The sequence below is a fragment of the Squalius cephalus genome (assembly GCF_949319135.1).
Source record: "Squalius cephalus genome assembly, chromosome: 9".
NCBI classification, from domain to species: domain Eukaryota; kingdom Metazoa; phylum Chordata; class Actinopteri; order Cypriniformes; family Leuciscidae; genus Squalius; species Squalius cephalus.
In genome coordinates this window covers 10,134,209-10,159,202 of record NC_137130.1, presented here as the reverse complement: position 1 = coordinate 10,159,202, position 24,994 = coordinate 10,134,209, and the positions used below count along the sequence as shown (strand labels likewise).

At 37.4% G+C, this 24,994-nt stretch overlaps 1 protein-coding gene across 4 annotated transcripts in view; it reads right to left on the bottom strand.

Annotated features, from left to right (window-relative positions):
• erbb4b (erb-b2 receptor tyrosine kinase 4b) overlaps positions 1 to 24,994 on the bottom strand; it is a 303,711-nt gene that overhangs the window by 101,705 nt on the left and 177,012 nt on the right. For all 4 annotated transcript variants that reach the window (XM_079882023.1, XM_079882024.1, XM_079882025.1 and 1 more), the window contains exon 3: positions 20,144 to 20,330. In XM_079882023.1, the coding sequence (XP_079738149.1) occupies positions 20,144 to 20,330 (187 nt within the window). The remainder of the gene's footprint in view (positions 1 to 20,143; positions 20,331 to 24,994) is intronic.

Sequence of the window (24,994 nt, the reverse complement as noted above, 5' to 3'; positions counted from 1 at the left end):
TAAGACAATCAGTTTCGTTTAACTAAATGGACAAGACAGGACTTCATATTGGAACCAGAGATGTAATAGTACGCAGGGCCTTTCATCAGCTTAACTTGAAGATCAACACTAGTCAAGCTTCTCCTTATAACAATCACAGAGTCCTAATCCAGTAGTTCATTCACACTTCCTCTATAAAATGATCAAGTCAGTCGGGCATAGATGTGGCTATTCATCACAGAGTGTCAACATCACCGCGGCCTTACGCCAGTCACTGCCAGCAGTCTGGCTCTGCGTGTGGCACAGAGGGATCGCGCCTGGCAGGGCTTATGAGGAATGATATGCCAGACTGTGCCAACTTCCCCTGCCGCCACTGTACAAATAGGTGATCTTCTGCACCATCCATCAATGTGAGGCTCTGCACCACACAGCCCAGCCTCTCCAGACGCGTTACCAAGGAGATGTTGTCTGGTTAAAAAATGCAATGGGTAAAGTTGAACAAACAGAAAGAGGGTACAGAGTGATTTTTCTTTCCGATAAGGCGAACAAAAATTGCCCTCAACCCAAACACACAAGGACTTTTGTGAGAAAAATAAACACTTTGCGTTTTAATCGTAGTTTAACTGAACATTATTGTTCTTTTCACTGTTTGAGGGTGATAACTTTTATGCTGTCTTTTTTTCTTTTGTGAGACTGAGAGCGCTAAAACCACGGCCTAAGTGCTAAACAAGACCTAAGAGATAGACAGAGAATATCTTACATCTCTTACATATCTTTCACCGGATATTTGAAGATCAAGTGTTCCTCTGTGCCCAATTTGAGGGGGAAAAACGCAAGTAACTCCTTCCATGTGTCCGTTAGAGTCTTATTGAAACTGGCCGAAAGCAGGCAGAGAACACCTCAGACTCTTCTGGATAAATGATAGCATTCGGTGCTCTTTTTTGTGGCTTATTGAGTCTAGGACTGACAGAGACAACTACCTGAAATGTTCTTACTACCTGACAGATTGACTTCAGTGGTGTCTGTCAGGTAGAAGAGAAATCTTCTGTGTTATTTCACAAAAAAAGTCACTTACAGCTCATAATGATTTGTTCTACCTTCTGAATCCTATTGGATACAGATGATAATGGCTGATCATCAAAATGAATGAAGACACTGTATGTGTGTAGCAATTTTTTTTTTTTTTTTTTTTTTTTTTTTTAAGATTTCAATATGCAGCCGATGATCTGTTTTAAGACATGATTTTTTTGGACGGTAAAAAATGGCGTAACCAGTAAATTGACGAGCGCAAACCTTAGTAAATCACCTTGCGTGATTCATTTAAATATTTTACTTCCATAAAATTTGCATCTGAAGGGAAACTCCTTTTCAGTGCTAATTTTTCACTACGTGTCTTTAGTAAATCCTGATAGTAGTTTTTTAACGGCAAAAGAGGGTTTGTGCTGGCAGAATTTAAAAAAAAAAAATTTTTTTGGATTCTTTTAGGAATATTAATAAATATAAAGTTCAAAAGCACGCCATTTATTTGAAATAGATTTTTTGGGGGGATATTATACATTTCTGTCTTTACTGTCACTTTTAATCAATTGTATGCATCCTTGCTATGATATGAAAAAAGTCTTACTAACCCCAAACATTCAAATAAAAAGCCACAGTTGTGAACCACTGCTCGTTATTTAGCTAAGATAATAAGAAACTTCAATGATGGGCTTTCCATGAACACCTCAGCCAAGGTCAGAGCAAAAGAGCCACTCACATAAATCTAGAGGAACAGGGGTGGCAAACTAGGAATAAAACACAGACAGACTCTATTTGAATTTAATTGCACTTTTATGTATTTAACTACTGACCTGAAAAGAACAACGGCTTTAATTTAACTACATAAAAGCATTTATGAGGAGTTGATGCTGCAGGCGTTAGGGGGAGAGAAAGGGGGAAGGCGCGAACCTGTGCGGGAGTAGTTCGGCAGGCATTCGTGCCGTGCTGGCTGCAAGCAAATGCACTTTTAACGAGACACTGTTGACATTCAAGCATGAGTGGCCACGGCAGGCAAAGCATCATGGGAGCCTACTGATGGCCCATATGTGATCGGCACTGACAGAACATGTGTTCTACTGGTAACGTGTCTGTCTGGAATTTATCTGAACCAAGGACCCTCTTGTAGCGCTCAATGCATCATTTTTTTTTTGTTCAGGCTACAGAGGGACAAAGTCCAACTCGATAACAACTCTTGAAAAACCAATGACAAAGGCAGTAAATAACAGGCAAGAGCTGCATTGAAATAAATCCTTTTCAAATCCAACCAAGGTTGATCAAAAAAAAAAATTGGTGCAATACAGGACACCCTTTTTGTCTACAGGAGGGCAATTTTTATTGGCAAATGTTATAAGGGGAATTGTCACAGTGACGGTATGACATACAAGCAATAAAGAGAGAATTGAAAGTATATTGAATGCTGAGTGAAAAGCGTGCTGTGCTGGACTAGTGGTTTAAAAGCAGTGACAGATGCTCGCAATACACTATAACATCTTTTTTATGAACAGTTAAAAGCAGAATAATTTGAACCCAGTCTTATTTTGAGTTGTTTGTTGGGTTACAAGGTATATCAGGGTTCAAGGCTGGTCGGCTCAATAAATATAGATTCAGTATATATATAAAAACAGGATGGATGACAGTTTCAGACAGTGGTCTTTACTTACAATCCTCCCTGCCCTCCTGCCTTCCTCAAGGTGGTAATTGCGTTTAAAGCAGACTGATTAAAATTTGTTATCCCTTGCGCAATTGTTTCCGATGAATCTTTATGAAAAATGGCTAAGATTAAAGGCTTATGGAATTATCTAGGGCAGGGAGCATCTGCTTATTTATCTGGGAAACTAATAGAAAAAGAATAGCGGTGTAAATGAGAGAGGGCAAAGGGATAAGAAAGGGCAAGACTTTCCCTCTCTTATTTCTAGTAACAGAAATAACCTTTCATGTTACATATCTGGGTCAGATATGTTAAATCACTACATGTAGTGGCACAATTGTGGGATAGATTTCTAAAGCACAGGGCTATAGGAAAGGGAACATATTACAGTAATGGTCTGTCTACTGATAAAGAACACAGATTAAGACCACAGTCCTAAACTGTACAAAGCATGTGTATTCGGTCAGCTATCTCCTCTGAGAGGATTTGAATGCAGTTACTTCGGGTCAACACTGTGATGAATGATTGCCTGAATATGATTTTAGTGCAGTAATGGGCATAACATTACATAATCTCCATATCATCTTTCTATGTGTTCTATGATTATAATATAATATAATATAATATAATATAATATAATATAATATAATATAATGTAATGTAATGTAATGTAATGTAATATAATATATAAACATTTTTTCAGTCAAGGATTATGTCATAATATAATATTTTTGAGAGTTCTGCTATGGTGAAAGCTGTTGTTAGCATTGAATAGTAATTCAAACATCCATTTTCTCTTTCCTTGGGCAGAGTAAAATGCCTCTTTAACTGCACAATGGCTCAATCAGAGAACACAAGAGAGCTTAAATGAATGCTTCAATAAAAATAAAAAAACACAATGAAAAACATAGGCAGAGAGAGAGGAGGCCAAGTGTGGCTTCTGACTGAGTGACACTTCAGATATCAGAGCAGGACTCGGTTCACCCCACACCAGCACTGCAATGAGCTCTGTACCCGGGAGCTCCAGAGAGAGAGAGAGGGGAAAAACTCAAACAGAAGAGCACCTGCATACAGATGACTGTACTGTGACCTATCTTAACCTCAGGGAAAGGTCAGCATTCCCCTGTTAGACTGCAGGGGAAGACAGGAACGTCTTTGAACCCAACCTCTAAATCTCATAACAGCGTGAAAGACAATTGCAAATCAGTATTTGGTGTGACCACCCTTTGCATTTAAAACAGTTTTAAACATTATCAGCTCTGGGGTGTCTGCATTCTTCCTAAAATGACAAAAAACGTTGTAATAAATCAAATAAATAAATAAATAAAATAAACTATAAGCATTAGAGCTGTTGTTATACCTTATTTTATATCAGAATTTTATAATAACATGTCTATTCTCAAACTTACTAAGTAATAGAAAGAATCCTTACGGCACTGTTATAGAACCAGAATCATTAAATCCCCTAGTTAAAGTGAATTTAACCCCTTGCTCATCACCCCCAATTTTGGCAAGTGCTGCATACATGAAATGCCCAAAATAAAAAGGTTACTGCTCATAAGTAATTCTGAATAGAAACATAACACACATACATTTAGAAAGCCAACCCTTGAGAGTTTATAGTTCAAGACTCAAAATTAACCAGACTGTTATTAATATTGAGATATATAAGCTCAAACATATTTTGAACTAAAATAATCTGGGATCACCAGTGATCCCTGTCAGGTAAGGGGTTAAACAAAAAACTTTTCTAGGGCTAAACTTTGTTCTGCTACCAAAACTTGATATGACACAACATACCTTGTGTAACACATTATAAATTAGTTCATGCACAGTGCTGCAAATTGATGCAAGAGGCCTGGATGAGGAAATTCTCTGTATTTAGAAAAGTGATTTCAGATGTGCGCTGAAAGTAAACAAAAGTCCAGGTGGGGAAGTGAGGGAGGAGTTTGGAGTATATTTAGCATCATGCATTCATCCGCATGGCAGACCCCACCTGACCAGCTCGAGCGCTTGGCAGGGCGGCCGTAGCCGCGACAGCAGGGGCTATTCATGTCCTATTACCCTCCGCTGCATTCAGTACAGCCCCTGAGCCTCGTCCCTGTGAGCCACTATGCAAAAAATAAATACATTAATTATTAAGCCACAGAGGGAGACGGGTATGCTGCGGCAACCATCTCGCTGTGCCAGTTTAGCTGAAACACAAGAGCCGGCGCACACTCGATTTACCACTCCAGATGCACACCAGCTGCTTTCTGCGTCTCTAGCTCCTTCTGGTGTTTTCTATGTCACTGGGCATGTTTGGTGGTGTCGTCTGATGTGCCATGACTCCATGGTGGTCAGGTCTCCCAGTTACGTTCACCTGCTTCTTCCTAGGTAACGGCTCACTAGCCAATCAGGAGCAAGTAAAAGAGATTTTCATCATGGATGTTGCTGACAAATCTGCAGGAACTGCGTGATGCTATCATGTCAATATGCCAAAACACCTGAGGAATGTTTCCAACACCTTGTTGAATCTATGCCACAAAGAATTGAGGCATTTCTGAAGGTCCAACCCGTTATTAGCGAAGTGTACCTAAGAAAGTGTACGAATAAGTGTACGTACCTGCTCCTAAACTGCTTGAAAAAATAAACTTGTATATGCTAGTCTCTTCCGGTCTAAATGAAAAATAAGCTGCAATGTAGATTAGACTTCATGACAATAGTCTGGCTACACAAGTCTATACAGCCTCCATCTGATCTATCGATCATGTGACCAAACCAAAACCCACAGTTTCAGCAGAACAAAGATTCTTTCACATTCCCTCTGAAATAAGCGTTCTGTGATTGTCAGCAGAGGCAATTGACTTACCACTCTTAAATGTTTCATTAGCGTTTCCTGCTGCGGGCTTGATGAAACAATGCCAAATTTGAGGCGACATCAAGAACAGGAGGACTAGCGGAGGTGGAGATGCCTTTTTATCAGTCTGTAGTGTCTGTATCCCTTGAAAGCCTAAGTGTTTGTGTACGTATAGATGTGTCTGGCTGTGTTTGGACTCTGCTCTGCATGCTATTGATGCCAATGACACAGACTTTGGCTGGCAAACACTGTGAAACCCAGCCAGAACAGCTGGCAAGCACAACACAGCACTGTTCAAACATCCACGACAGCGTTACACACCTGCCAGGAAACCTACTAGGCCCACCGACTTAAACTGATCAGGTCTATTGGGTGACTTTTTTATGTCTTTTCCTGCTTCACGCACCCCCCAGTCTTTGCTTTGGTTGCATTGTGTCGAATGGCCTGGTTTTTGACTCTGAAATAACGCTGCAGGGCTATAGAGGAAACGGTTTTGATTATTAATTGGCATAAAAATTCTTTGCACGCCTCACATTAACTTTTAATGAGGCCCAAGTCTGATATCTGAAGAGGCGGAGGGCTGAAACGGTTTGAAATGGACAGGCGAGCAGAGTTTGCAGCTTTCTGAGTGCTGCTGATACACATTGTGTCTGTGTATGTGTATGTGTATGTGTGTGTGTGCAGGACAAAGGTGAGGTGCGGGCACACTGCTCATCAGTGGCTGGAGTTCCTGCACTCCGGCTGGCCCTGAAGCCCCATGTGCTGCCAGTTCTGAATTATTCAACATCCACAGCCGCTCTACTTTTTTTCAACCCTGTTTTTTGCTCCTCTTTTCTCTTGACTGTGAGCGTTAGCTTGCACTCAAAGCGACGCACGCATATAATCAAAGGCATAAGTGTACGGAGTCATTTATTATTATCATGATGTACAGCCCTGGGTCATGGAACAGCTCTATTTGTGTCAAAAAGCTTGCACGAATCTGTGTTCGGGCTGGAGTGTAATGACTGATTTTGCAAAGGCTCGAATCAAATGGTAAAGTCAGGTGCTAACAACACCCTAGAGACTCTTTGACTCCATTAGCAGAGGCTTACGGGTAATGGAGACAAATGGGGGAAGCTAAAATGTGTGTATGTCAATGCTTTCTTAACACAGGAGCAAGCTGTCGACTAGCAGCAACACGCTAAAACACTAAAACAGGTAGAATGTTATTGTTACATTTACATTTTTGTCAGTTGAACATGTCCTTCCATTAAAGATGAAGTAAAGCAACAAAGTTAGCAAAAATGACATGATAAAGGCTTAAAAAGTCATAATTTTCACTTGCTAACTTTTATTAACCTCTATCTCTTTCTTTGGTCAAATGCAAAAGGGGATATTTATGCACAATGTTTGAGCTTCTGTTTTCCATACAATGAAAATGGGTGAAGATTTAAACAGTTAGGCACCATAAAAGTTTATAAAACGTATATAAAATAAAAATATATATTCCAAGCCTTATTAATACTTATTTTTATTTATTTACAAATGACATTTGAGTAAATGACATTTAAGAGCACTACAGAAGGGAAGATTATCCAACAATAATATCTTCAATTTCAGTGTGTTTCTCACAGATTTTCAGACAACTTATAATGACGTTTTTTGTTCTTTGTCCTGATTGGCAGAATAAATCACCTTTCAGTGAATGGGGGAAAAAAGCAGTTCAAACAGTCTTTGATGCATTCATTTATACATGTAAAAATAATACAGGGTTTCAACGATATGAGCGTGAATGATGTAAATGATGACAAAATGTCATTTTGGGGTGAACTATTTCTAGTGTGGTCAAACAATAGCGATCTCTACTAACCTGTTGCATTCATTAATAAACGAACAAATCTCAATATCTCCCATCATCAAACTGTCAAAGATAAATCTTTTTCTACACTAATATGTTTTCCACCTGCCTCAGATTATATAACCGCTCTGTGATGTGCTCCACTTTCTTTTTACAGTACACAGAACGCAGTGATGTTAATTGACCGTTTTCTCTGGATGGTTCATGCAATTGAATTAACTATGAGGCCATTAAAAGCTACACACACATTAGAATAACTGGCTGTTGTCATGATGTTGGATTTACGTTATTCAATCCCTCATTGTATCCAAAGAGGAAATTTATAGCTATTCTGCACACCTTTGTAAATTTACTGCATGGATTATGGGGGGAAATCTTGGAATTCTGTAGAATTAATTTAAATATATTAACAATAATTAAACAGAACATAGTACTACGGTCTAATTGGCAGATGAAAGCATTTTGAAGTTGTTAATGTTGAATGACTTTTTACTTTCTCAGCTTAGTGTGTAGAGACAAACAATTCAAGGGCTCTGTGGCACTTCAAAACATTGTTCTGTGTGTTAAAGCACCTAGCATCTAAACTTCTGGTTCAACCAGTGGTGTAAAATGACACACTTCACCTTTAAAGGGATAGCTCAAACTAGTGAGTAAATGATGGCAGACTATTCATGTTGTTCCAAACCTGCATGCAATTATTTCATCTGTGAAACTTTTTGTATAACTTTGTGAATGACAAACAATCCAATACCATGGAAATCTGCAGACTTGGTATGTTTTATATCATTATTCCTTTATGTATGTGTGAGCCCTTTTTTTTTTTTTTTTTTACAGTGAAAAGTGGTGTTTGAAGCCAGGAGATATGTTTAATCATTCAGATTCTTAATGATGACACCAGATTCATTATTAATGGGCCTGGTTTCTCCAGTGATTGGTGTGGGCGAGTGGGTATTAGCACTAGCTCCACGCTCTCTATTTGATCTCTGTGTAATTACAGCTTTTCTTTTTTCTCTCTTCCCAATTCACATTACAGGCTTTAAATACAGACAACTTTTAAAATGGATTCTTCCATTTTTTTTTACTCTACTTCCAAGGGCTTTGTTTCTCCTCAGCAGTTCTGTCATCCTTTCATCTCCATGGAAAAGGAAAGTGCACTGTGAAATGTGTTCTGTATATACAAACACACTGCTGTTAGAAAGAGAAGCACATTTAATAGAGTTATAATATATTTCTAAAAGAGCATCTATGCAGTGAATAAGTCTCACGGCAGGTTTTACGGCTCAATGAAAAGTCATGAATCCCACATCTTTAATGGCTTTGATTACCGTCACACACTTTTCCTTTCCTTTGTGAGGGCAGAAGGGTCAAATCTTTCTAATGATTGTAATTTTAAAAGTCCTTCTGTGGTTAGACATCAATATTTCATTACATTCTTTTCTCACAGCTTACATAATTCCCAAAAGCTTTAATTAATGAGCTTGAAAACTTCTTAAAAAAAATTAAGAAGTAAAAGCACAAAGAATATGCAAGTGGTAAATGTAAAAAAAAAATATATATATATATATATATATATATATATATAAATATATATATGGCAACTGTTTTTTTCAAGACCTAATAAAGAAGCACTTGTTTGTGTTGTTGCAAATGAGCAGAATCATAATATTGTCGCTTTTAATGCTGTTTTTCCTCAATGCCATGCATGGAGAACATGTCCTGTCATTGACACCGTCCTTTCCACCTCTGTAACCTTGCGTTTGTGGTTTATGTCACTGGTTATTACTGCACTACAGCTGCGCCAAAAGATTAATAATACAGCCACATTCTAGATTTGCTGCAGTGCAACTGTTGTCCTTCAGAAGGAGGATCGCTCCCCTGTGCCTCAAACAGTGAAAAATCGAGTATGACACAAACGTAATTGCATGGGAAGTAATCAATTAGACACACAATTGGAAGTGACCCGGGGTCTGGAAGCCTCAGTGCGAAAGATGGAAATGAGTGTTGTGCAAGCACCAACAAAAGTCATTTTCTTTTTTCTCCTCCCGGATCCCTTTACACAGACCGCGCTGAGCTGAAAAAGAAACTAAACGGGTAAAGAGAGGGAGCAAGAGACAGACGTGTCTGAGGGAGTGATAGGCTGATCTCCTTTTCTCATTCTTTGTCTTTCATCTCCGGTGCGCTGTTCCAGACCGCTTTCATGAGACACTAAGCAGGACTCAATGAGGTTAATGCACGATCATTGAGATTTTCTCCTTGAACAGGTGCAGGTATATTGAAGCGTAAACATAAAGAGCTGCTATCATATGTACATGAATGTGTTATGTTTGGATGGGAAATACTAAAGCCGAGAGACTATTTACATATTGATTGCAGTTGTGAATAAATGTAATATTGCCACATGTTTTCCAACATTAGTTCTAGCTTTAGATATTGCACTTCTAATATGCCCACACTCTACAAGAAGGTGAACTGGAATAACAGGAAGAGAATCTTACTGAATTATAATGCAAAGAAACAGGCGATACATGCCGGGAAGTTCTTCAACCCTGGTCCACAATTTTTTTTTATTTTTTTTTTAATTCAATATGACATGCGTAAACTAAATGCTCATTTTTATCATAGGTGGCATCCATCCAACCATCCATCCATCCATCCATCCATCCATCCATCCATCCATCCATCCATCCATCCATCCATCCATCCATCCATCCATCCATCCATCCATCCATCATTCATGACAAACTTTGCTTTTCTAGTTAAAAATTATTCATCAATTATCTGATGAATGTCTTACTACTTCCTTACATTCAAATTTAAATTGTAATTCAACATCCTGTTTGCTGCCTCAATTCAAATTTGATTCAAATTCTGTAACAGAATTGGAATTTAAATGGCATTCTTGATTCAATTCTGAATAGTGCACACTTAATACATTATCTATGAAACAACAAGTGGAGGAAATATCATGTGAATCTGCAAGAAACAGCAAAGATAAGTAGTAGAAGGTAGACATAACCACAAAACACATGAGAGCAGTATCAGTAACTGTGTACATTCACAGTTCACATTTTTGAAGTTACAGTGACAACACACTTACATAGATGTCAGTACATAAAGATTGCAGTATTCAAATGTCCTGTGTCAAAGTGTGCACTTAAGCATCTGTAAAATGTCTCTATTAGTTCAAACCTACAGAAAAAAAAAAAAACTAATATAGAAAAATGCTAATGCTTTAGAGCGAAGCTGAAAGTCACAAAATGGCATAAACCACACAAAAACCCACCATTTACTAGCCATAAAACCTAGCGTGCAGTACAAAATTAGAACCTTGAGACAGCACAGACACAAACCTTGACAAAACAAAGTCCTCTTTCAAGATAATTTGTTCTAAAAGGCAGGAAAATAAATATAGCTTGCATGAAGGACAGGACGTTGAAGCCCATTTTCCACATCTGAAAATAAGAATAATGAGCAGTGCTCCTACAATTCTGAGTGAGAGGCATTCAGAGATTCATGATAATCATATCCTCCTGGGACCCAAGAATAGACTTTTGTCCACTGTAGTGGACATTATATTTTAGTGAATTTCTCTGAGATCATACATGTCACATGACACAACCTGGGTGTCCTGTAAAGAGCACATTCAGGACTTTTCAGAAATGTTGGAGGTTTCACCATGAAAACAACTTCTCCTTGGTCTTTAAAAATGTCTGACATTAATTTAGTGATCAAATGTAGCATTCTTATGGAAATATGATAATATATTGTAATTATGATTTAAATTGGACTACTTTTCAAATTGTATTTCATAAAACAACATCTCAGGAAAATGTTAAGGGGTTTCAAATAAAAAAATACTTTCTGTTACAGAACAGGGCGTTGATTTCAAACGTGTCCACTGTAGAGAACATCAGGACTTAAATCATGTTTATCAGGCATTTTGTGAGATATTCCTATGAAATATTAGATATTATTATTAAAATGTTGGCAATTATTACTCCAATTATTACACTTCTTTTTTCATTAAATGTTGCTCCAAGAACACATTAATGTGCAAATTAGATACAGTGTAGATACATTGCATTGAATGGGAATATTAATTTATGGCCATTTTACCCACATATTGCATAAAGTAAAATGGTGTATCAATTCATTCCGTTATTTCTTTCATAACATAGTTGAGAATAATCTTTATACAAATTTTGGTTGAAAAAATCCTGAAACCCCAAAATTTATTGGTGATTGAAAACAAATCCTTAGTCCTGGTGTCCACTACAGAGGACATAGCATAACGTATGAATAAAATATTATTTTTCAAAAATGTTTTTTTTACCATTTGTTTATTGTGCTCTAAACAGTGTGATGACATGGAAAAAAACTAAATTCACAAAACTTTTTTTTTTCTGGGTCTCAGGAATATAATACGTCTAATCAATGGTTGAATTATGAATTACAGCTCAAATGAGAATAAGCTTGGAAAGTAGAAGAGGAAAGTAAACACTTAGTTGCAGCCAACCTTTACAATAATTTATTATGGAAACCATATAATTATCATGATAAAGCTATTCTACAAAAATACCATAGTGTGTTTGCAGAGATTTAGGAAACTAATGCTAAGTTCATATACTTTCTCCAAAAAACAATGCTACAGCCAGTTATTCTACTTTGAAATGTGTGTTCCGTGTCAGAATGTCTGTTTTTATTTTGGTTTGTGTGATCCCAGCTTTTGCTTATCTATGCAATAGTATTTCGACACCCTGGGTTGCCAGCTGGTGTAAAATACAGCGTATTGCAGCCATGGAAGCCAGCAAATAAACTAGGCCAGAGATCGCAGATTCTACCTGACATAAAAAGCCTCGGCATCCATCTAAAAACCTTTATGTCCACAGGCATATTAAAACACAAATAAATCAAATCATCAACTTACAGTGTAAGTAAGTGTATGGTGTATGGAGTCTGAGGAGGAGGGGGTGGGAGAAACAACCCTCTCCGATATTTTGAATTTGAACTGCATGCTGTGCCCATTTCAACCACTAGCTGTCAATATTACATACGGCACCGTTGACATTGATTGTTTTCTTTTAAAATTCTGGGTAGAGAAGAAAATAATGTGTAATAACCAAAAGCACTCATCAAGGGCAAAAAATATAAAGTGGGAGAAATAATACAGACAACAGAAAACTGCTGAAAAAGAAAAAGGAAACAGTTACATTTACACACTCATCTGTTCTTATGGAGGTTGTTATTATTGTGAGGTAATTACTGTCTAAGCTGCATTTGCTGAAAGAAATGACAAGAAACAATGAGGTGCACAAATGTTGAGTAAAAAAAAAAAGTTTGCCTAGGCATGAACAAAACATTCTAATTCTTCTGAAAAGGACGACGGAGAGCCACTTTGAAATGTCAAAGAAAGGATGCGAAGTTTAACCTTTGCCTCAGCAGTGGGACGAGGTATAATTATTACAAATCACCTGCCTCTTGAGGCCTTTGAGGACACCGACACAAGACGACACAGCTCCTTCTGGACTGACAGTAGCAGATGGTAACACTTTCTATAAAGCCTGTATACATGAAACATTACAATGCACATCCGAATCCATAACATCTTTCCATGAATAATTCTAACCAGAGCTATAATTCATGATTATATTAAGCTATTCATTCTTACACATAAAAGAGTAAAAATACAACAAAGGACATGGCATTTTGGGATGGGCATTAGCACACTAAAAAAATATTTAAAAAAAGATACAAGCACGGATATTATTTTATTAGTATACATAATGTATTGTTAACTGTTGCAATTATTTATGAGAACATGCAATATATGAGATGTATTATATTTTATAAGGCATTATTGAAGCATAAGAATACGTTTATATATTATTGTTGCTATTGGGCACACATACTACATATCCACACACATAAACTGATTTAAAATATTTAAGCAAAAGCCACTATATGTAAAAGTTTTGAAGATCATGAGAAAAATTAATTCAGTCATGTGTGTCCAAACCTTTGACTCCTAGCATTTAATGCATTATACATACAGCGTTCATAGAAAGTGCTATCAGACAGTAAAAAAATAAACAATAAAAAAATAAACATGGACGGTTGTTGCAGTGAGTTTGCTAGTGGGCAAATTACATCATATTGTGGAAGCCAAATGAAAAGACACAGGAGATATAAAAAGCCTTAAGTATTAAAAAGAAGCTATTATTTCTAGCTATTATTTCATGCAAAAATCCTTAATCAACAACATTCAAATAATTCAAATGCTTTCCGAGGCGTAGTAAAGGTGTTGTACCATTTTGCATTCAAACAAATAGTTGAAATAGCTCACTCCATTGACTCTGACTTAATAACCCAACAGGGAGGACGTTTGAAAGCCAGACACAAGGGAAGCCCGAGCACCACATCACTGTGTCGCCCACACACCACCTCTCAGAAAATCAATAGAGCAATATCAGAATATACCAGCGACAAATTGATTTTATCCAGGGCAATTTCTACCTCCGTGGATTTCAACTCTAGTAGCAGTGCCGACAGGCTGGTTTGATCAGATTCGGGATTAGACCCAGTGCAGTTAATAGCCTTTATTCTCTTAGATATCATTTATGGATGGTATTGATCACTTTACACATCTCCGGAGAACTGCTATGAGAGGAGTGACATGATAATGTGACAGGGGATCAAAAGGCTCATAATGTAGGTCTGACAAGCTGATAGTCCTTGACGGAGAGCGAGAGAGATGTTGCCCGGGCTCTGTTCCAGCTTTGATCTGTCTCAGGGTTACAGGCCGCTGACTGAGTTCAACATTTAGAAGACCAGTGTTGGGAGTAAGTGACTAAAAATAGATGGTTTCTTCCAAGTATTTCCAACAAGTAGTGACAAACTTTGATAAAACGTTACATTGCTCTATTTGTGTCACGACTCACGTCACCCATTGAATCCTGCAATTATTCAATTCATTTTAGTGAGTCAATTCATTTGGAAGTTTTATGTAAATTATGCCATCATTTACTTCCCCTTATGTTGTTGCAAACCTATGCATTTCTTTCTTCTGTGGAACACATAAACAACACTAGACCCTGTTGAATTTCATTGCACCAGCAAAGAACACTATGTTTCTCTCCAAAATATCTTCTTTCCACAGAAGAAGGAAAGTCATGAAGGTTTGGTACTACATGAGGGTGGGTAATTAATGACAATTTTCACTTTTGGGTGAACTATCCTTGAAAGAACAAGCTCGCTACAATTTCGAAGTCGCTTTCTTATTGCCGTGGAAGAAACATACAGCTTCTTCTAGGCCAATAATACTTCACTGCGATTTCTCATTTTTCTCAGTTATTTTGCTTTATTTCCAGATTCAATCATAGGCTTGATCTTACATAGTAGAGCTTGTTCGCACATGCGCACTCTTCAAAAACGGTGCTTTAAATATCTTGACAAACTAAAAGACGTAAATGACATTTGTATGTATTCTAAATAAAAGACACAGGTTGTACTGAATGTCAGCTTGGTAATTTTGCTCAAGATAAGGATTTATTAAGTCCACATGTCATGCAAACTAAAAACTATGCTCCTAACCACAGGTCGAGAGCTGTCGTTCCAACTACACAACTTTGCGACACTGTTTGCGAATGTTCGTTAGAACGATGGTTTCGGGAAACACTGACTCGTTGAATTATGCTGATAACGACGGAACTTGCGAACATAGTTGGCTAACGATGCTTTTGGGAAACGCACCCCTGCTCAATGAAAGCACGAGAAAGATACAGATAAAGTTAAGAGGGCAGCGAAAGTAAATTTCACAAAGACTTCGGTGAACAAGAAAAGAATGAATGGGTAACACTTTAATTTAAGGTGACGTATAGTTACAAGTTACTACATGTATTTACGTCAGTAACAGTAAATTATGCATATTTACAACTAACCCTAAACCAAACCCTAACCATAACTCTACAGTAAGTACATGTAGTTAATTAATACTACTCAGTAATTATTTGAGTAAGTACAATGTAACTAAGTCACCTTAAAATAAAGTGTAACCACTGAACGTAAGCAGAAAGAGAGATGATGAGCGAGTGTGAGAAAACGAGAGAGCAGAGCTTCTGTGTTGTCTCCTTCCTTGTGGGCATGGCTGGGATTTCAAACGTTCCTTAACTCCAGCGCTGTTCCGTGTTAGTCTGCCAAAGACGGGATCACACTCCTCTGGGACCACCTGGTCTTCTCGACGTTCCTAAACACTGTCATCTTCCAAGAATACAGCATTAAATGAAGCACAGTTAGGCTTTAAGTGATGTCAGCATTGCAATGTGGCATTTGGGTTATGTACGCTGCGTCGAGTGGACTGGGGACAGAGTAAGTGGAACAATACACACGGCTTAAATTATTTACCCGGTCTGCTATGCCATGTCTCTCTCTGCTCCATTTCCTTTGCCTAGCCACAGCAAGTGAATGAAGGTGTTTTCTGGACCAGAAACATTGTTCCATAAGAGACAGACAGTGTTCCCGAACCATTTACGTGCACTAGGTTAAATACCTAGCCAGATTCGGCCCTTTTGCAGTGATACAGACTAAAGCAATTTCAATGCAATGCGAAAAAAGAAAACAAAAAACAAGTGCAGATCTTTCTACCCTTGTCTGCCACAGGTCACAAACAGTCCCACAGTGTCCCAAAATAGTCCCACCTCAAACTTATACCATTCATCGTGCATAAAAAAAACAGTCAACAAACCAGAAGGAATCAAACTAGAAATGGCTTGTACAGTACTGTAGTCGCCTCCTCATTTTAAGTTGGGATACATTTACATTTATACATTTTCCAGACACTATCATCCAAAGCAATTTACATTGCATTCAAGACATTTTTTTTTTATCAGTTTATGCTTATGCACTAAAGTTTAAGCTGCAGAGAATTACTGTACAAAAAGTTTGGGGCAAGTATGATGTTTTTGAAAGAAATTAATACTTTTATTCAGCAAAGTATGGATAAAATGTAAGTAAAGACTTTTACACTGTTAGAAAAAAATCTGTTTAAAAAAAATGCTGTACTTTTGAACTTTTTTCTCATCAAGTGAAGAATCCTAAGAAAAAATAATACTTTAAAAAAAAAAAAGTTTGTATCACAGCACAGCTGTTTTCAGCTTTGCTTTCAAAGGAATAAATTACATTTTATTGTGAAGTCTTATTGTGATTTAAAATAACCGTTCATATAAAATATAAAATATATTTAAATTATTTTTATATTAACAGGTATTTAATATAATATATGTATTACACATATATATATATACAATATGTGAAAAATATATAAATATAATATATATATATATATATATATATATATATATATATATATATATATATTTTTTTTTTTTTTTTTTTTTTTTAATGTATCATTTGTTCAACAGGGTCATGGATTTGATTCCATGTGATAACTCAAACTAATAAGATGTATACTGTAAACTGCTGTTGATAACAATATTTGAAAAATAAATACATGCAGATGAAAATGGTCTTAGTCCTTAGTGGATTGAAAAGAAAGTAAGTGGCACTGCTCACAATTTAGAGCCCAAACCTTCTTCTTCAGCATTACAAGAACACTCTGCATCCTGGTTCCTCACACTAAAGGCTGACTGGTAATCGCCACTGATTAATGCTGGTTAAGATTACTAGTTTGATCGTAAACAGTTCTGGTCCTGTTAAGTATCATGGTCACAGTGTGACGATACTAAAAGTACAGACGTAATTACTACCACCTCCAACAACTATTACAGTCTGTGCCATTAAGAAGAAACATACTCTTAATTTGCCAAAGAAGACAAAAGTGGAGCATGGTAAATGTCAGGCCCATGCACTTATACTAGTGCTATCAGCCAATCAGAAGGAAGCGGAGCTGTTGTGTAACACAAATGATCAGGTACTGTGAAGAAGAGACATATCCAACTGGCCCTGGTAGGGAAGCAGAAAGAACAGAGACACTTACAAAATCCCCCCAACTCATCCCGGTTTTGATGAGACATGCGTTTGAATTTAGCTACTGATTCAAAATAACAATTCAGAAACCTCTGAATGAGAATATACTGCATGTATATATGTCCTTTCAGTGAAATGAACAACATTTTAACGAACTCGAACTGAACATACTGAAGAATATTTAATAGGCACCACACAATAGGTGTAGTACAAAGAGCAGAGCTGTTGAAAAAAGGTCCTTCACAGACAAACCACAGTAATTAGAGTAATGAATGGACAGGACATTTACCCATATGTCTTTATTCCTCATCTAAATGGAAAATACATAATTCTCTCTTCCTCATAAGAAAAAAGAGCAATCATATAATGAAAAAAACTTAGTGTAAATCAAAATAATGTATATTTGTACAAATATACATGATTCTCACACACTGCTTGGTGAGTAATACACACACACACACACACACACACACACACACACACACACACACACACACACACACACACACACACACACACACACACAGTATATAAATACATTTTAAAATATATTAAAATTAGAAACAGTTATTTTATATTGCCAGAATGTTTCACAATATTATTGTTTTGTTATGTTTTTTTTTTTTTTTTTTTCAACCAAAGAAATGCCCCCTTGGTGACCATGGCTGGGTTTCCCGATAACGTTGTCTCTTAGCGTGCTACGAAGACTCTTAAGGTATAACTTAACTGAAGGTATACCATTTCTAGGCGTGTTCCCCGAACCATAGCTTAGGAAGCTGCTTAAGATATACCTTCTTACGTGCGACGTTACCCGGTGCTGTCCGTGGCGATGGTGCTGAATTAGTTGATATCGATGGCTTGAGAATCAATTATTCTCTCTTGCAGGGGCTGTTTATGTGAGAAAGCGGTGTTCTTTATAAAAGAAGCACTTCAGAAATAGTTGAAATTGCATTTATTAGGACTCGTGCGATATGTAAGGGATAATCCACGGCTAGCCATGCATTAAAGAATTTTAATGCATGACGTAGAGGCGAAGAACCACCCGACGCGAAGCGGAGGGTGGTTGCCTCTACGAAGTGCATTAAAATTCTTTAATGCATGGCTAGCCGTGGATTATCCCGCTTATACCTTGGTTATTTGCCAAGTTAAAAATAAGTTAAAGCTGTAACTGATGTTTACAGTGTAATTTTTTAACAGACGTGTAAAAATGACGGTTATTTCTTAAGTTTAGGCTCGTCAGTTCTTGCACTCCGTCCGCTTTAAATAAAGTAGAGCCATCGGATTGCTTTTATTTGAATGAATTCACATTTATTTAAATTCATTATTAAAAGAGAGAGACAGAGAACTGAAGGAGAAGGAACAGAGAGAGAGAGAGAGAGAGAGAGAGAGAGAGAGAGAGATGCGTGCACGAGTTAACGTTACCTGTGTGCGTCGATCTCTTCTTTAAAGTCTAGCAGCTACAGTCCCCTCGTTGCTTAAGCCTACCTAAACGTTTTCATATGCGTCTCTCACTCTGCTTGCAAGTGTATCTGTGTTACTATGGTTACCAATGTAGCGGATTAATTTCGAACTGTAATCAAACTGACTGGAACTACCTGTGCATTAAACGGTTTTACTGCACACCTTCCAGCCAATCAGAATCGAGTATTTAAACAGCCCATGGTATAATATAAAAAATAATCCAAATTATAATAGCCTATAATAGCCTAGCCTACATATTAAATTGTATCATATATTGCGGCCATAATAACCATTTCACATTTTTACGTGCTTTCTTCTCTTTCCCATTTTTGTTCGCTGAGGTGGAGCTGCGATTAAATATTGTTCTTGTAAATACTTTACAGCATTTCAGTAATAAAAGTGTATATCTAACGTACGGTGCTCTGCAGTGATCAAAAGGGATTTAAACAGTGGATTAGCAAGAATGCACATTGTTACAAAAAAATCTTTAAAAAAAAAATCTATAAACGCTGATTGTTAAAAACTTCATATTCATTAAAGAATCCCGAGAAAATAAAAATGGTGAGCATAAGAGACTCTTAAAATACAATTTAGGGAAATACATGCTTCCAGAGTAGTCTTAAATAAAATTGCCACTGAAATATTTTTGAATGTTTTCAAATATAGCTTAAATAAATGTAGGCTTTACTGTGCTACCGCAGACTTTATTGTACTAAGTAAACACTATTCAGTGTAGACTCTCTGGCACTTTCAAGAAGATTAGCCTTTACCACTCCTGCAAAACTGACAGATCTAAACTATAATAAAGCCTCGGTTCATATCAGAGCAGCGCCATCATCAAGCTGTTCAAGTTCCAGTGTTCCCCAAACCTCTCTCACTGAGTTTTATGGATCCAATTCCAGGTGCAGATATTTAGCTGTATTTCACTGCCAGCGTCGGTCCTCATCCATCCACCAGTTAGAAAACCAGCTAAGTCATTTCTGATGGAAGTTGTGTGAAATCAATTTAGTATGATATCCATATTCATAAATCCTCCCCCTCTCATTTCTGAGAGAGAGATCAGAAAGCACTCGCCAACTTCACAAAGGCCTCGAACAGTGACATTTACTCTGTGTGATTGTATACGACAGATATACATTCTCAGCCAGACGCAGTTATTGATGTTGTAATGAGTGATTTTAAGTTGGGTAAACAGGGATCATTGTATTAAAGTGGATATCAAAAAACCACAAACCATCTTAAACAAAGAATTTATGCTCAATCAAGAACATTCACAAAAGAGAAGCAAGACGGGGAATAAGAAAAAAAAAAATGAACACACGAGTCATGTGACCTGTGGACTCGAAGGCTCATATTGTACCTGTGAGGTTCTTAAGGCCAAGCTGACGGAGACCGAAGTTGCCGTCTCTGCGGTAGTTGAGGAATACAGCCAGGGCGTAGCGGTCTTCATACAGCCTGGTGCCGCGGATGATGCGAAGATTCTCCAGGGGCAGATACTCAAACTGGTTCAGAGCCACAAGCACATAGCCCGTCACCTCACGAATGGACTGCAGACAGAAGATCAAAAGCACAAATATCAATCAACAAATATTAACCAACCAATCAGCTGGAACTTCTGGAAATAAATTAGATGAAAAAAAAAAATCTGATTTAGAGCGAAACAAATACATATTAAACATTGCACGGATGTGGTTACAGTACACACCACACTATTATGTAGGGGGGGGGGGGGAAACACTTTTTTTTTTAACTGATGTCCGATCAAAAGTAATAGAGTATGAGAGTGGTGTGGAGTAGAGAAAAGAGCAATTTTTCTTCAATCACTCTGATACTGAACTGCTATATCAATTATATAATGACCCATAATGCTATTGCATGTTAGAAATGATTCTTTACTTGTTAAATATATTGTTAATAGGCATTTAGCAATCAGAAAGAAAGTAAAACCAAAATCTGTTATATAAGATTGAATTTATCAGGGTCAATTATCTTGTCAAACTATTCGGACGGGAGTAGTTTTCCAGGAGGATGTTAGAGAAATTCGTGTTTCACAGACATACTTTGCGCTTTTTAATCCCGTCCGAATCTGCCAAGTCTGTTTTTCCTCACACAACCTTTGTAAAAATTCCAGGGCAAATGACCTACTGTCTTACAGGTTAACTCAACGGTCATCTGAGAAATCTAATCCCGTCTGTGATTGCTGACGTTGTATTTTGACCAACTTGAGCTACCGTTTGTGCACCAATCTTTGGGATGCTTTCATTTCATTTCAATTCGGATGGTATCCGATGAAAAAAAAAAAAAAAAAAAAATCTATTAATAAATAGAGCCAAATCGCAGAAAAGAATTAATATCAGTGTCTTTATTATAAACAGCCACTTCTCGTAAAGTTTACTTAAATAGGGTTTTTGGAGTAAATTAAAATAATATCAATAAATAATAAGTTAAAAGACATACTTCATACGTGATGCACATGACCTTCTGTAATGGCCACATCTAGAAAACACACACTCAGATTTTAGTCCGGTCTGAATCGGTACATAAAATCACAAACGTCGAGTGATAAAAACTGTAACTCGAACGTCGTTTAGAAAACTAGTCCTGTCCGTATAGGGCTTCCTTCTTGAAAATAAATTTATGAAAAAGAGCCTCTTCCCATATGATCCTGCTGAAATATGTTTATGTCTCAATTATAAAGGTGAAATCTAAAGTGGTTGTGATGTAAAGTTAAGGGTAGAGTCACCTCAGGCCTCTAGGCTCATCATACATTCATTAGCTGAAGTGTTGGGAGTGGACAACAGTAGGACAAAATAAGCCAGAGGGTCTTTGCTCTCTCTTTCTCTGTCTTGTTCTTTTTTATTATCTCTCTCTCTCTACCCTCTACTAGACAGATAATGATCACGGGGATGACTCAAACCCATCCAACCACATCCGTGAGACCCTCGCCGTGACATACTGGTGCCGTCACCATGCCTGTCATTAAGGCAGACACAGTTTCATTCATTCTGACAGAGCGCCTCCTGCTGTGAATGATGACACTAAATGTGTGTGTGTGTGTGTGTGTGTTGGGGGCCAGAAGTAGCCTTGAGGAAGTGCTAACAGCGGGGAGTGCTCTCACTGACAGCCGTCAGTTAGCGTGAGCTTCATCTTGGGACCCATGCAGGGTGACAGGGCCGGTCCTGCTGCTGTCATCGTCCGCCATGTCCGGCTAATGGGCAGAGACGTGAGCTCTTTTTAGCAGCAGCGCTAGAAGGCCAGTCAGAGCCTCAGTCATTTATCTGGGCTAATGAACTGTTCTAATAGCTGCAGGGACATTGCAGGAAGCACTTCCTGTGCGTGTACGTGGGGTATCACTGATGTGCACTGTGAGGATTGTGTCAAGTGGGGTGACAGGACTTCTGACGAGAAGGTACAGAGAGCGGACCAGCTGGAAATGGCATCACAGCTGAAAGCAGTATCCGTGCTACTTCGGGTCACGCTGTAAAAAGACGAGATCGCTTTTTTTCTATAACTCTGATTTTGTACTTTTTTTTTTACAGTGTCTGGGCCTTTTTTATTTAAAAAAAGGGAGACGCAGGAGAAGTGGAATGAAAAAAAGATAAAACATTTAAAATGTACTTTTTTAACTTGAGTGACACAAAAAGATGCTGCAAATGATGAGAGATGTGAGTGGAAAGGAAAAACATATCTGTCTGGTACATGTTTACATGAAAACACGGTAGAAATGCAGCGCAAGTGAATGCAAAAACACGTTCCTTTAACAGGCATTTACCATTCACAAAGTGAGATCAAATCTGTATTGTACTATCAAATAAATGGGCTTTGGGAAAATGTACGACGGCCACTGATATATATAATGATCATTCAATATTTCATTCAAGATCATTCAAGTTTTCTATATACTGTATATCAATTATAAATGTGTGTCAGTTACACTTAATTTTCCTGGTTAAATAAACATTATATCAAAAAGAGAGAACAAATACAAATCTTTTTTTTTTTTTTTTTGCTATAACTATGTAAATTTCTATTTATTAAAACCAAGTATACATTTCAAGTTAGTGTTTTTACGCGTTTGTACATTTATTCCAAAATAATACCTAAATGCAATAGCAATTTAAACAATATACAGTATATTATTTGTGAACTAATGTTCGACTTTTCTTTTTAATAGTCGACTCCATTTCTGCATAGGCAGAAATTGTATTTTGGGTGGGCCAGTGAAAAAGTGAGTGGGCCTATGGTTTTTCCTAGAAAAAAATGACTTAAATAGTAGAAAAAAGAATAGACAAACTGCAAAAACAGTTACACCTTTATTTTGCAATATTGGGCAAAGGCAATAACAAAACACTCTCTAATCATCATGTTCAACCAACAGAGCTCAATAAAGGCTGGACAAACCACCAGCATAGACAATGACCTGTCTATTTTATTCAGGCTAGTCAGCAGGCAAAGACAGTTCACCCGAAAATAAAGTAGGCTAAAAGTAAAAGAAATTCAAATAATGAAAACGATCAGCAGAGCACGGTTTGAAATAAATAACAACGCACTCCCTAATTTCTGTTAAATCAACCATATATCAGCCTGGTGGAAATTAAGCTTTTGTGCCAAAAAAATAGCAACTCATTTAAACTAAACAATGTAGGCTAGCCTATAAGGCAACTTTATAAAACTTCCTCAGTTGATCCGGAGAATAACAAACAACTCATTTTGAGAAAACAGCATTTAAAGATTTGTAATGTAAAAAATCATACTTTTTTAGTAGAAACAACTATTTACAGACACAATATCTTATCAAATCATCAGCAACAACAATACAAACCACCTAAAACACATCAAAACTTATAACACAGCATTTATGGCCTTCAACTGAACAGAACCCCAGTCAAAAACACACATCAAAATGTCAGAGCACGTCACATGATGCATCTGAATGAATCACGTTGTCAGAAATTAACATCAGCCAATGAGATTTCGCTTCTAGAGTTAAATGCCCCATTGTACTTTCACGATTGGTTGCTGATTAAAGGAAATGACCATATTTGGATCCGACAGCACTGTACAGGAGAGAGAGAGAGAGCTTTTCAACGGTGTTTGCGATGACAGGTGCAGACAGCGATCGCGGAGCAGCATATTGATTTAGAACGCCAACTTTTGTTGAATTTAGGAGAAATCTACAGACGCAAATAGACAAAATGTAGTAAAATAAAGACCTAAATGTGTATTTTGGACTTTTTTTCATCACAAGTCTGAAAGAAGACATTGAAGACAAATAGCCCAAAATCTCAAAATTGACCAGTGAAAAAAACAACAACAAGCCTACCTTTGTTGGTTTCATTCTACAAAACAAGACGCAAAAGTGCCTGGGTTTAGTGTTCAAAACAGAAATGATCTCATCATAGTCCAAAGATTCACAGAGTTCTTTTTCAAATAAGTTTTTGGCTAAAAAGCAGCTAAGTTAGCAAAGTTAGCTGGCTAAAGGCCGCCAGAGCCCGCCACCCAGAGAGTCCTGTCGGAACCCCTAGCAACCATAGGCTTTCTACAACTTGATTCAACAGTTCCATTTTTTTCGGAAAACAAATAAAACACACACACACACCAGTCAACAATAAATCAGGTTTATATTAATATATTTTCTTAAATACATTTGAATAATAAAAATAAACTAAAAATGTATTTTGATCAAACTTGCCTGGGCGGGCCAGTGAGTAATGTGGGCGGGCCAGTGCCGCCCTGGCCCATTACTGGCTACGCCCCTGCGACTCTTTTTCAGTGGCCATCAAGCTTGTACACTCTGGTCACAGACATGAAGATGTACATTTCATTTCCTCAATCTGATTGCTCACTAAAAAAGCCCAAATGATCATGTTTTCAGCCCATTTCAAGTTTGATTTTGACATGACATAAAGCGAGTTGTTTACTTACTTTTTAATTAGTCTTCCCATTAACGCCATCATTAACTTCTTTCAGGCTGATGAGAATGGTACAAAAGAGGCGGGATTTATCGCACAAACCAATCATATCAAATCATAACAGATAATATCCAATCATCTTGCGTGACTTTCCCCCATTCATTCTCAATTACCCCCCATCAAACCCACCGCACATTAGGGTGTCCATTTTAAGTCAATTGGGACAGAGGAGGCGCACATCCCCCTGTAACTTCACCTGCGGGTGTCACTGTTGGACACTGTTACTTTATTAAAACTAC